This window comes from Silene latifolia, chromosome 9, assembly GCF_048544455.1.
Source record: "Silene latifolia isolate original U9 population chromosome 9, ASM4854445v1, whole genome shotgun sequence".
Taxonomy (NCBI): Eukaryota; Viridiplantae; Streptophyta; class Magnoliopsida; order Caryophyllales; family Caryophyllaceae; genus Silene; species Silene latifolia.
The window spans coordinates 32,963,560-32,977,335 of NC_133534.1; the positions used below are offsets into that span (position 1 = coordinate 32,963,560).

The following is a 13,776-nucleotide window of genomic DNA, read 5'->3' on the forward strand; positions in this document are numbered from 1 at the left end:
CAAGGATATCCCATGCTTCTTTCGCAGACTTGGCCCGTACTATCATTGGTTGTAGGGCCGCGGTGAGAGTGCCCATGAGAGCACCTAGAATTAAGCCGTCTTGTTTGAGCCAACTCAAATAAGCCGGGTTGGGTTTGTCGGTTTTAGTCTCATCAGAGATGGTTGGTGATGGTGGTGTCTCGGTTCCATCAATGAAACCGAGAAGGCTAAAGCCAAATAGTATGTTTGTCAGTTGGAAACGCCAAGCCGTATAGTTTAGCGCATTCAATTTCACACAATGGTTAAGGTTTAAGGAGGTGAGTGGTTTGGTGTTGTCGTGGAGGTTGGGAACCACGGTGTCTTGGGTGGTGTTGGTCGACATGGTGAAGGATGGAATGGAGGTTGATTGTCGTTTGAAGTTGTTGCGGCGAGGTCGGAGATTGTTGGCAGATCGAGTTATGTATTATTATGAGGAGGAGTACATGTATTTATAGCTATACAAGGTAGAGTAAATAAGGTAAATACAATAATAGTTTTCCTAATTGTACAATATTCACACAATCAAATAATTCTAAGGTATATGAGAATGATATGGTTTTGATATGGAGTTTATTTGGTTAATACTTTATACTGTATTTATGTTCAAATGAACGAAAGTCACATTCGATCTCGCATGTTTAAAAGATTGAACAACGATGATTGCTAAAATTAAAGTGTTCATAAAATTTAATTCAAATGTCAACCGAGCCGGACAAGTGTAAAGGTGGTACAACTTACAACTGCCCTGGTTAAATATGAGGTTATATGTAACTCTTGTTCGATAATTCACATGAGATCTGATTTGTGAAATCAACATCATCAATGTTTTCAACAACCTTTAACGGCTACCTATATCACTTGTACTAATTCTTTTTTCCAGAAATTGAGTACTTTGACTAAATATTTGTAGTAGATTAATGATCTATAGAGATAAGTTGTGGCAGACAAACATTCATTGTGACTGTTTTTTATCACAATTCTAGACCAAAATATTCATAGTTACTTGTTTTGTATCCTTCGATGCAATGGTAGAGCCAGTATTTGAACTCAGCGAGGGCCGGGGGTCGATACGATAATGGTATAAGGGAAATTCGAAAAAAGTTAGGATCTGTCGCCGGGGACGAAGGCCCCTACTAGCCCTTCCCTCGCTAGTTCCACCACTGCTTCGATATCACCATTCTAAAATCTAAATCAAAAATTAGAATTGTGATGTTTTATATTTTCGTAAAACATAACAGGTTAGTTTAATCATGTAAATAACATTGACATTAGGGTAACGAAATGTAGTACAAGAGAAACGGTTGATTACAGTCAGTTAGAAAGCCATTACATTATGTTATGGTAAATATACTAATTTTTCTAGTAGACTAGAAAAGTCTTTGCCGGGAATAATTATGGGCAAATGTGAAAACACCAACAATAGTCTAAAATTGAGTAAATATACACACATGTATAACCAGCAAACTGCTTCCCTTCTTCAATCAATATTCAAAGCTTCTAATTAATGAGACGGTTGAAAGTTGGTGTTCTTTTTAACTGTGTCACTTACACCCTTGCTATTATTTACCATCTCATCTTACACAGTTCAACTACATTGTACTTATATATAACACAAAGGCTCATAAACCCTTTTGCACTATCAATTTCACCAAATATATTTCTTTCTTAATTAACATTATTAACAAAATGCACAAGTTATACTCCCTGATCATAACTTTAGTTTATTTTGCTTTCGCCTTTAATGGGGTGCAAGGTGGAACAATGGTGACTGGCACGGTTTTCTGCGACCAATGCAAAGATGGCCAAGTGTCCATGTTCGATTATCCGATCTCAGGTCACATTTTTTTTTTTTTTTGTCTTTTTTGTTCATTTTTTATTTCTTAAATGTAGATAGATGTGTTTAATTTGATACAATAAATTCGAAACAATTTATATTGAAGATAATCGAAATTTTTCTTGAGAATGACTTACTACTGAAACAATAATGTACTTGTTTTAATAGGAAATTAGCATCAATTACCGCGTCAAATACATAGTTACATACATATAAGTATATAACAACAAATAATATCGACTGTCCAAAAACAATAACAACAAATTAATATTACATGTGGAAGCGTTCGAGTCAATGAAATAATGTTCCCCGTTAATTTTGACAAAATCTACCTATTGTTATAGAGACTATATGACCGTTCCTTCCTAAAATTGTCTTACAGAGTATTAACATTTGGCCATTTATAATAAAAAGTGAATTGATTTGCATGTTTAGGGATGAAGGTGGCAATGGTATGCCCAGGAGATGATGGACAAATGACAATGGTTGATGAAGGCACCACAAATATGTTTGGTAGTTATGGCATGTCATTTCAAGGAACCCCTGACTTAACCAATTGTTTCATTCAGATCTCAAATAACAATAATGAGCCGGGTTCAAGTAATAAATGCGGGGCAAGTTCCGGCCCGCCCAAATCTGTCAGACAAATGTTTAGCATGTTTGGTATGGCAATGTATACTGTTGATCCACTCATTTCTCAACCTGCTCAACCCATGTCTTATTGTTCATCCTCATCACCACCATCTACCCCTACACAGCCACCACCTGCGAGTTCCGGCACCCCGGTGCAGCCCTCGACTCCACCTAAACCTCCAGCTCCTGTATTTAGGCTCCCGCCTATGCCCGGGCTACCTCCTATGCCACCAGCACCCTTCCTGCAAGAGATGGCTTGTCCGTATCAGTAAGTAAACTTTATCGATTAAACTAGGTAAATTTACGTTTTTTTTACCGAGAGTGAGGCAATGACATTTACTGACAAAACATGATTTTTTCTGGTATGAATAGATACTGGATGATGCCAGAGTACAAATGCTATTGGAGAGCAGTAAGTCCAGACATGACGGTAGCTCTAGCGTTCGGTCCATTAGCAGCGGAGAAGTACGGCCGGGACATGACCTTGTTTGAAGGGCTAAAAGGCAAGGGTGACCCTTACAGGACTTTGTTAAGGGAAGGTGTTACCTCACTTCTCAATTCCTATAACTCCATCAACTTCGCTTATAATGCCTTAGAAGTTGTTGACCGATTCAATGAGGCATTGGTGGGTTCCAAGCTCTCGGTGTTGCTCACCGCGCTGAGGTTCAAGAGGGCTAATTACGGCCATGGCCAAATTCCTTGCAAGCTCACTTCTTGCCACTGAAGTAGAACAAACTACTCGTATATGTTTATATGCGTTGGTTATTTGTGTTGCGTAAACTTCTAAGATAGAGTATGTTAAGAGAGTGAAATATATAGGTTATTGTATCTTAACTATAATTATTACAAAGATGTGACGGTAATTTCTCTACCAGCGTCACGTTTGATCACCGATATGCAATTGTTTATTTCCTGCGTTATAATTCATCATCATCATCATCATGTTTCCCGGAACTTGAACTAAATAGATCACCATTTAAGGGAAACCTAGGAGGCTTCCTAACATTGGTAGCTTGTTCAAAAGCATAAGCTATCTCAATCAATTTAGGCTCGGTCCACCTAAGCCCACCGAAGCAAATACCGAAAGGCACATCCTTGTTATCATAGCCAGCAGGAACTGTAATTCCTGGATATCCTCCAATTGCAAGAACAGTTGAAAAACCCGAACCTGGTGTAATGACTGCATCTAATTCATTTTCTTGCATTACTTTCTCAAATCCATTTCTTGACCATTCTTCTAATGTTAACAATGCTTTCTTTTCTTTGTCTCCTATCCCATTTGTAGCTTCGGCTAATATGAATACTTCTTGGCCGTATTCCTTTGTCTTTTCCTGCAATTTTGTCGGAAAAAAATGGCTAGGTAAAGCATTATTCTTACCGCCCAGTCATTTGTTTACGTTTTTACTACTGGTGGAATTAAGTTTAACATACACTTACTTCACTGGAAAACTTGTTATTGAACTCAATGACATCGGCTAAGGACCGCACTGGAGAAGCCTCAAGCTCTTTGAGGTAAGAATTGAGTGAGAGTTTAAACTCAGCAAGCATCATATCGAGCACTTCAGTTGAGGATTGAATCAAATCTAGGTTCGGAATCTCCAGATTGTCGATCAACACTGCCCCTCTTTGCCTTTAGAATGAGATACGACGAATCAGTTCATAACCCATTGATACACAATGTGACAATGTCATAAAACCATTACATTTAGGCTTCAGGTGAGACGGTTTAAACTAGGAAGATATGGTCGGGCTAAATCTGGTTTACCTTAGCGTTTGGAAGTGTTGTAAGAAAGCCGTGTCCTGAGGAGAACCGTGATTGAAGTTGAAGAAAGGGTGTCTTACGATTCCCAGTCTCTTTAATCTGAGACCGTCAACGTTTAGGAACTGAATGTAACCCCCTGCTGGTATATATTTGCTAGCATTTCCGGTTGCTTCTGAATCATCAGGGTCAAAGCCAACTATAGCATCAAGAACATGTACTGCATCTGCTACTGTCCTACATATAGGCCTGTATTACACACATTCAAACATATGGGACATTGTTGATATTAAAAGGTTGTTTTAATTTTTACAGAAGGTGGTCGCGGCTCTTACAGTTGAAATAGGGAGTACATACCCTACGGTGTCTTGTCGAGGTGAAATGGGTATGACTCCACTCCGACTAGTGAGGCCAACAGTTGGTTTGATACCAACAACAGAATTAGCATTGGAAGGGCAAAGGATTGAACCATCAGTCTCAGTCCCTAGCGAAACCGCCACCATATTAGCTGCAACTGCTATGGCTGATCCACTGCTTGATCCACAAGGATCAGCAGATACATTGTATGGGTTCTGCACCATTATATGAGATACTAATAAGTACTTCATTTGATTCAAAACATAACCATTTTATATTCTTTGTAACCTTGTGGACTTGTGATACAACTCCAGCGGATCAACCTAGTTTTCTTTCATTGTCAAAAAAATAAAAGCGGAGAAAGAACATACCAAGCCTTGACCAGCTCTAGCACTCCAACCACTAGGTATAGCAAAAGATCTAAAATGAGCCCATTCACTCAAACTAGCCTTACCAATTATAATAGCACCAGCCTTCCTTAGCCTCTTTACAACCCCACTTTCTTTACTCAAAATGGACCCCACCAAAGCATATGACCCACAACTAGTATTGCATTTATCTTTGGTGCCAATATTGTCCTTGATCAATATAGGAATCCCATCCAACCACCCACCCTGTGGATGACCGGTCCCGTTACCGCCTTTTCGGGTTATTTCTCTCCTCTTGTCAGCTTTTCGGGCTTCCTCGGCTGCGTCTGGGTTTACCTCTATCACTGCCCGGAGAGTTGGGTTGAGGTTGTTTATTTTTGTTAGGTAAAAGTCAACCAAGTCCTTAGAGGTTAGCTTGTTCTCTTGGAATGCTGTTTGGAGTTGTTCTATTGTGGCTTCTGGGATTTGGAATTTTTCGGGTTGATTAGAAGATGAGCAACATGATTTTACCATGGTTTGAAGAAGCAGGATTATTGTTAGGAGTTTATTGAATTGATTAGAGGACATTTTTTAATGTAGCATCTGATTTTTGGAGTGGACTGAGAAAAGTTGTATAAAGGTTTCATCTTTTTGTGTGGGGTCTAAGTGTCTAGGGTTGGTCGCCCTTGAGACAGTCTCAACATAAGACGAGAAAATGTTAACAGTTTTTAACAGAAATTGTTATAACTAAAGTTTTAAATCGATGGTAACATTTTATCGGGAAATATTTACATTTTATCGTAAAATGATCACAATTTGGTCAAAGATCCATCTGAAACGCGAATTTGCCAGCCGTTTAAGCAACGATAATGACAGCATGAACTAGGAAATAGAACATGAACGGAAAACTCTTGTAATTATTTTTTTTTGGTACATAAAAACTCTTGTAATTATGCAACAGATTGTCAACAACTCAACATGTTCAACATTGGAGTGAAAACTAAATATTACATAAACAATAATGAGGTAGTCAATTGTCAACATGCCACTCAGGTGTATCAAACAGGGGAGGCTTCCGAGCCAGAGTCGCCTGTTCGAATCCATAGGCCATCTCAATCAGCTTTGGTTCAGTTCCCTTCAATCCCGCGAACAACATCCCAAACGGTATTCCATGCTCATCATAACCAGCCGGGACTGTAATACCGGGATACCCTCCGATTGCCATAATTGGAATAGCCTTTGTTCCTGGAGTCACCATCGCGTCCAGCTCATTCTCTTCCATCATCTTCTCGAATCCTTCTTTGTTTAGATTGTCTAAATGCTCGACAATCTTGTCTATTTCCTCCTCGTTTCCTTGCATATTTTCCGCCTTTATAAACCCATCTTGTCCATATTCATTAGTCTTCTCCTGTATTATGCAAAGAACAAGACTTGAGAGACTAATTACCCATCAAAGTATTTTTTTGCATATAGTTCCATTGCATCAAGGATTACAACCCCGCTGTATCGCAGGATAGGGGAAAAACCGGTAGGACTTCTACTAAAAATAACCAGAATATGACCGGAACCTGTATACTCGACCCAGACTTTACTGTCCCTAACTGAACCACAACCCAAAATGACTAGATTTAACACAACCACACCAAATAACCAAACCTAACCTAACCTGAGCATACCCTAAATGACTCGCCCGTATCCAAACCAATGACCTGTTTCCCTTGGGTTAACACACAAAGAGAATGCTTCAACCACTAACTCACTAACATAATTTATGTCGACCGACAGCTCAGAAGAAACTGGTTGAAGGACTGATGAGAGAAGTTGAATCCTTACTAGTTCAGCATTTTCCTCATTGAAAGCAATGATATCTGCCAACGTCTTCACAGGAGAAGATTCAAGCTCGTCGAGGTAGTCACCGATAGAGTGCTTGAAGTCGGCTAGCATTGCTGTTATTTCACCACTTTGATGAGTGATAGCGGGGTTTGTCGCACTCCCCCAATCAAACAATTTACTCAACTAATGTAGTAGGGTAGTCGAGGTCGAACCACAAGGAGCAAGGGTGATTACTAATTGTTTAAATTCTTATGCTTAGCTAAGTCGACAATAAAAGATGAGGTTGTTATACTAATGCTACCTAAAACAAAATAAAATGCAAACTTAACAAAAGAAAGGTAAATGAGCAAGAAAGAAAGACAAGTTGTAATTCAAATGATTAAAAGGCCTAGAACTCGGTTCTCCCTCAACAATTCGTAACTTCACACAATTAATTGCCTAGGCTAATTATTCGGGTAGACGGGCAAGGAGGGGATGGCTCTAATTCGCCTAGAACCTCCCTTCCGGGTTCGCAAAAGGACACTAGCTACTCCAACTAACCCCCCTCCCGGGTTCGAAAGTTGGTATTCCTAACTCAAAACCCAACAACCACGAAAACATGCATTTTTCCAAGGAGGTCAAGAATTTCGTCAAGATCATTAAGTACTCATCGTATTCCGGGTCATCCCACTCCTCCTTCCGGAGGTCGATTTCAAACGCTAGTCTAGAGGCACCCTCCCTCGGTTCTCCCTTCCGGTCTCAACCTTAGTTGGTGACAAGGTCAAATTTCGGGTATCCAATTTACAACCTAACCAACTCCCGTTGGTGGACAAGGGTCACAAGTCGACACTACCCAAAAGCCAAACCTTAAACATGCAAATTCCTCTAAACTACCCTCACCAATTTCCCCAAACAATTAGCCCTTATAGGAATCAATTAGTGAAACTAATCATGTCGGGTCAAACCGAGTCCTAGTAGAAGACTACTCACAAATCATGGTACCAAGAGTAATAAAAATAACAAAGATGGTTTCTTTATGCATAATCATGATGGAAGTGTAAATTCTACTACTAATCATGCAACAAACCAACTTAAATTATAAGAAAAGACAATTTAATCTAAGATGGAAAGAGATTAATGCAAAAAGACACAAACTTTAACATAAACAACTCAAAGATTCAATCTTTGAGAGCAACAACAATGGAAAACAAAGAAAAGATGAACAAGAGAGAGATTAGCATCAATTAAACAACAAGAAGTAGTATTCTAACATGAACCACTAAACAAGAATTAAGAGAAAAAAAACAAAGTGTAAACAAATGAAATAAGGAAGAGAAATTATACCACTTAATTGCAAAAGAAAGGAACTTGGATTGAAATATGGAAGGATTCTTCAATTCTCCAAATACAACCCAAAATTACTAATTGTAAACTAATGGAAAGAGAAGAACTTGAATGAACAAAAGAAGAATTAAAATAATAATTAAAGAAAGATAACAACTTTTTATTGAATAAATAAGAGAGGAAATATGAGGGTTTTACAATATTGAGAGAGAATAAGATGAACTAGTCTAATTTCTAAGGTAAGTGGTGTGTGGTGTCTAGGGTAGTGTTGTGGTCTTTATATACCACTTCTATTAATCTACTAATTACTACTGCTAATAATAATAATAATAATAATAATAATAATAATAATAATGCTAAACTAATATTAATGATAATACTAAAGCTTCAAAACCAATTACACGGTTCAAAGACAAAAACAAAGAAAAGCAAAGACAAAAAGGGGGAAAAGGGGGACGCGTGAACAAAACGCAGCAAAAGGGATGTCCTGCCGGCACGCCGGCGGCCGGGGCTTGTGCCGGCAGCGAGGTCAATGATGCAAAGGGAAGAAATAAGCGTGAAGTGTGTTGTGCCGGCTAGCCGGCTGCCGGGGCACCGGCATGGAGCACAAAAATGATGCGAGGGAGTTGAATTGGTGCGTTTTGCCGGTATGACGGCTGCCGGTCCCTATACCGGTAGCGAGACCTTCACAAAATGGAGGCAAAAAGGGTGTGTTCTGCCGGTTGGGGATGTCGACTGCCGGGGCACCGGCACGGAGCAACATAGCTTCATAAAAGCTCAGTTTGGATCCCGAGTTCGAATCTGAGGTCGAAATTGATGAATTCACTGGTGACTGATTGTTGTGGTGACGGAGTTTGATTAGTGAATGAATGGGCAAATGGTGATGTCGTGGTAATTGATGGAGGTTGAAGATGAAGGTTGAATGGAGGTTGAAGGTGGTTATTAATGGTGATGTAAATGGTTAATGGTGGAATGATGGTGAGCTGAAATGGCGATGTTGGTGACGGGATGAATGGTGATAATGATTAATGGTGGAAATGGTGTTTGTCGGGGTGGCTGTTAATGGAGAATGGAGGTTTCCATGTCGGGTTTCAATTCCGAACATGAACTGAAGATGGAGATGGTGCGTGAATGAAGTGAGTGAATTGAGTTTGTTGCTGCCGCTGCTTGTCGTGTGTTGTTGAGTTTAATGGTGATGAAAGGGGACAAAAATGGTGATGGAGGATGGTGAAACCATGGTAGTGATGAAGATGAAGTGGTGATGTTGTTTGAAGGGGAGTTGCGTGTTGTTGATGACGATACAGGGGTTGGGGTTGACTTTGGTAGGGTCAAATGGGCAACTTTGACTTTTGCTTTAATGAGTATTCCAAGTCTCAACTTCTCAATTTGATTTCGTCTCAACCCGTCTCATTACTTCCCCTTGCTTTCCCGTTTCACCTATACATAAAATTAATAAAGTAATTATGATACTAATATTATATAAAAAATACAATTAATTATTAATTATAATAATATGACTAATTATAATAAATTTGTAAATAAATGAGCTATTAAGTCGATTAAGTATACAAAATCGAGTCGTAATAAGATATAAATGCGGGGTAAAAAGTGACTAACTCAAATTTGTGTAATTAACAAATGGATCTTTTCAAAGAGCTAACAAAGGTATGTTTGGATGATTTAATACCTTAGTATATCGAGATGATGTTCAAAAGTTTTCGCTGCAATGGATCCATGTAGGGAGCTAACAATACCCAGTTTTTTCCCTTTCAATCCATCCTTGTTAAGAAGAAATTGAGCGTACCCTCCTCGCGGTATATACTTAGACGACCTCAATGTTGCTTCTTCATCCCTAGTGTCAGGACCCACAATCACGTCTAACACATAAACGCAATCAGAAACTGTCCTACAGATCGGCCTGCAAATACACATTACACCCAAGATAATCATTTACCCTAAGCACAGTTGAACACCACCAGCACTTAATCATAATGTGGAAACTTTGAGCTTACCCAACAGTGTCTTGCCGGGATGAAATGGGAATGACACCAGCTCGACTAACAAGTCCAACAGTCGGCCTAAGGCCTACAACTGAGTTATGGTCAGAAGGGGAGATGATAGAGCTATGAGTATCGGTTCCAAGTGATACAGTTACCAGGTTAGCCGCCACGGAAATTGCTGAACCGCTGCTTGAACCAGATGGGTCAGCTGATTTTACGTAAGGGTTCTACATGTTTCAAGATTAATCAAGTATAGATCAGTCAATAGTACTGTAATAAATAACACCCATAGTTTCCGTTAAGTTCTCGTTTTGGTGATCCTGAACACCCGAAAACATTAAAGAATCAGTAAATATTAATAAAGATTATCTTGAATCTTGATTATCACTCCCACGCAACTTCGTATGATACCCTTAGAAGCAACCGATTAGGAGTACAAGTAGTCACTGCAGTTTCATTTATGGAAAATGAGTCGTCTAAACGATTACACTATAGAGATTGTATTAAATTCCGGGATCTGTCACAATCTCGCTATAAACGAAGTCACTGCAGTTTCATTTACTTATTAGTTATTACGCCCCATAACATTTTACATTTTCCTATTTGCCCTTTGTCTCTAAATAGCTTTTTATTGAAAATGAGTTGGACGGCAATTTTAGGGGCTTAACAAGTAAATACTCGTATTTTTAATCATCTTGTCATCATCTACGTTTTCTACTTTCATACTCTATATTTCATATTACTCAAAAGGTCAAAACAGCGTTTAATAGTATATACTGGAGGTACTTATACAAGTATACGATCAGGTTGATTTACGATAAAAATTCTAATGCTTTCGATTTAAAATGAAATATCAATGATAATAAAACCATGTTTATCTATAGTCTGAGTAGTAATACAGATACGGAATACTAGTTAAAAATTAAAATTCACGATAATATACCCGGCTACCTGTGACACCTCAATTTAAGCTAAATATAGAATGATTTTCTTGACAAACAAAACATTACCCGGCTACCTACCTGTGACACAAATATATCTTGATCTAGTGGTTAATACGGAATCACAATGGATATTAGGTCTTCCCGTCTCAGATTATATTATACAAATCATTTGACAAAAAAAAAGGTAGAAATTCGAAAGCACTACTAACCAGTCCTTGACCAGCTCTGGCACACCAAGCATTAGGAAGATGATCAATGGACCTAATCTTATACCACTCCGACAAACTCGCCTTACCCAATATCACAGCTCCAGCTTGTCTCAACTTCTCTACCACAGTTGCATCACGCGCCACTTTCGAACCCACAAGCGCGTACGACCCCGCCGTCGTGCCCAACTTATCACAAGTCCCTATAGTATCCTTCACCAACACCGGAATCCCATGCAACGCGCCAAGCTTAACCCCATTTTGGGACGATTTCTGTCTTCCCCGGTCGGCTCGCTTGGCAATATCCCTGCGTCGGGGTTAACCTCTACCACTGCGCGTAGGATTGGGTTTAAGGTTTCGATTTGGTTAAGGTAAAGGTCAACTAGTTGGGTTGAGGTTAGTTTGTTTTGGGAAAAGGCTTGTTGGATTGATGTAATTGTGGCTTCTTGGATTTGGAAATCTTGACCGTTTGTTGACATTTTGTAATTTCGTAATTTGATGGTTGGGTTTCAGCCTCTCAGCTGAATCCAAATGGAGTGTGGAAGTTTAGTCAATGAGTTGGAAAAGAGTCTCAACCCCGCATAAAATCAATCGAGTATGTAATAAGATGAATATATTAGAATTTCCATCCACTATTGTAATGCGAATAAATACGCGCTTTATTAAAAAAAAAAAAAAATACCGTCCAAAATTATAAATTGTTGCTTTCAGGATGGTCTTCCACTTTTCTATGTCAATATAAGACTTAAAGTTCCCTTAAAAATCAAGTTTATTTTTCATAAACCATCCTACAGTATAAGATAAGGTAGAGTTAGAGTGTCACCTGGTGGTACTGAATTTCAATACCATTTGACACGGCTGTCGCAACCCTATCAAAAAATAAACCAACCGGCTCAACTAATAAATATAGTAGAGGTAAGCCGGGTATCTTACTCCACAGGGAGGCTATTGTATCTACCTGCTATCTAAGTCTGTTACGGTAACAATTGGGTGTTTTGATTTGTTTTCTAATCAACTAAATGAGATTAAGGCAAGAAGAAAAGAGCAATAAGAATAAAGAGTAATAAACTGTGATCAAATAAAGAGAAGAATGCTAGGATGTCGGTTCACCATGGCAATTAGTCAATTCAGTCATAAATAGCTCAGTCGGTCTAATGTGAGAAGGGTAAAGGAAAGGTCCTCTCGGTCCACTTTCTGCCCTAAAATACAACTAACTTAGCTCTCGCCCTCATTAGTGTAGTCTACTGTTCATAACAGGTCTGTTCATTCCAATCTCTCGATCTAGGTCTGAATTTAACCAAATTAATTAGTCTAGAAGCGTGCACTCAACTAAACGATTACAATTATATTGTTATAAAACAGTTCTCACAATCAACCATCTAATCTATTTACAAAATCATTAATTCACTACCATGGCTCCCCTAATCCTAACATAAACAGAATTAGCTACTCATGCTATTGATGAAACTAATAACAACAATGGATGAAATAGCAAGAGACATGATATAAAGATTAAGAGAATGAAATTGCATAAAACTATAACAACAACTAACTAAAACAGTAATTAAGGGACTAGTAATTAAGGATGCAAAAGAAGAAATTAAATTAAGTATAAAGAGTAGAGAAAGATTACAAAATTCGAGATCCGGCTATAAGAACAAAGCAACGTAACAAAAAGGAGAGAAGAGAATCTAAGCAATAATTAAGTTTCTAAGATTTAAAGAGTGATTAAGAGATGATTAAACCTAATGACGTCTTCTCTTATATAGGGAAAATATTTATTAACATAACTAAACTATTAAATAAGTCTACACGAAATAAAAATCCCGTGTAAAATAGAAAGCCACTCGATCGAGGAACTTCTATCTACTCGATCGAGCAAATCCTCAGCCAGAACTCTCGATCGAACAGAAAGCATGTTCGATCGAGTAAGCTCCAAAAGTCACCTTTCGATCGAGTACAGCAGGGACTCGATCGACCATTCTTGACTACCAACTTCACTCGATCGAGCAGAAAAGGATTCGATCGAGGATCCAGCCACTGAAACAGCTCGTGTTCTTCATTGGTTAGCTTCCGAGACTCCTTCACGCTTCCCGAGGCATAGTAATTCTGCTTCAAAACCTCCATCTCCATTAATGCATACTAAGGGGACTGAAAAAGGTACGATTCTGCTACGCAATTAAGGCAAACCAAACCAAAGTAGCCTATTCGGGGCATTTTGCAATACAAAACTATGAGAATGACATGGAAATGCGTGCATAAGAGACCAAAAAGGACTATATAAAATGCACGTATCAAATCTCCCCAAACTAAACCTTTACTCCTCCTCGAGTAAACTAAATGCAAACTAATAAAACGGAAACGAACTCAGAGCTAGCTATAAGTTGTCCACTTAAACCAATTTAATGTAAACAAAACTGACACTTATAGCCAAAATAGTCAAGTGCAAACGAGTTGTATGATGTTTATAAATAAGCTGAATTGTCGACCTTGCAAGACCTTTAAAAATGGACTCTCACGGG

The 13,776-nt window shown here is 38.7% G+C and overlaps 3 protein-coding genes and 1 pseudogene across 4 annotated transcripts; 1 reads left to right on the forward strand and 3 right to left on the reverse strand.

Annotated features, from left to right (window-relative positions):
• The first annotated feature begins 1,600 nt into the window (after positions 1 to 1,600).
• LOC141599519 (uncharacterized) lies at positions 1,601 to 3,379 on the forward strand. The gene is made up of 3 exons (XM_074419549.1): positions 1,601 to 1,852; positions 2,288 to 2,753; positions 2,858 to 3,379. The coding sequence occupies exons 1-3, from the start codon at positions 1,705 to 1,707 to the stop codon at positions 3,207 to 3,209; spliced, it is 966 nt and encodes a 321-aa protein (XP_074275650.1). The 5' UTR covers positions 1,601 to 1,704; the 3' UTR covers positions 3,210 to 3,379.
• Positions 3,279 to 5,610, reverse strand: LOC141599518 (putative amidase At4g34880). The gene is made up of 5 exons (XM_074419548.1): positions 4,973 to 5,610; positions 4,602 to 4,816; positions 4,251 to 4,493; positions 3,923 to 4,115; positions 3,279 to 3,816 (listed from the first exon to the last, which is right to left on the reverse strand). The coding sequence occupies exons 1-5, from the start codon at positions 5,534 to 5,536 to the stop codon at positions 3,403 to 3,405; spliced, it is 1,629 nt and encodes a 542-aa protein (XP_074275649.1). The 5' UTR covers positions 5,537 to 5,610; the 3' UTR covers positions 3,279 to 3,402.
• A 156-nt stretch (positions 5,611 to 5,766) lies between these two features.
• On the reverse strand, positions 5,767 to 8,351 carry LOC141599511 (putative amidase At4g34880). Of its 2 annotated transcripts, none has more exons than XM_074419538.1 (3): positions 8,105 to 8,351; positions 6,782 to 6,894; positions 5,767 to 6,356 (listed from the first exon to the last, which is right to left on the reverse strand). In XM_074419538.1, exons 2-3 carry the CDS (start codon positions 6,890 to 6,892, stop codon positions 5,979 to 5,981), a joined length of 489 nt encoding a protein of 162 aa, XP_074275639.1. In that variant the 5' UTR covers positions 6,893 to 6,894; positions 8,105 to 8,351; the 3' UTR covers positions 5,767 to 5,978. The 2 variants fall into 2 exon arrangements, with proteins under 2 accessions (XP_074275639.1, XP_074275638.1); XM_074419537.1 differs by having other exon boundaries at positions 6,782 to 6,964; positions 8,105 to 8,324.
• A 648-nt stretch (positions 8,352 to 8,999) lies between these two features.
• LOC141599510 (putative amidase At4g34880) lies at positions 9,000 to 11,913 on the reverse strand (annotated as a pseudogene).
• Positions 11,914 to 13,776: the final 1,863 nt, after the last annotated feature.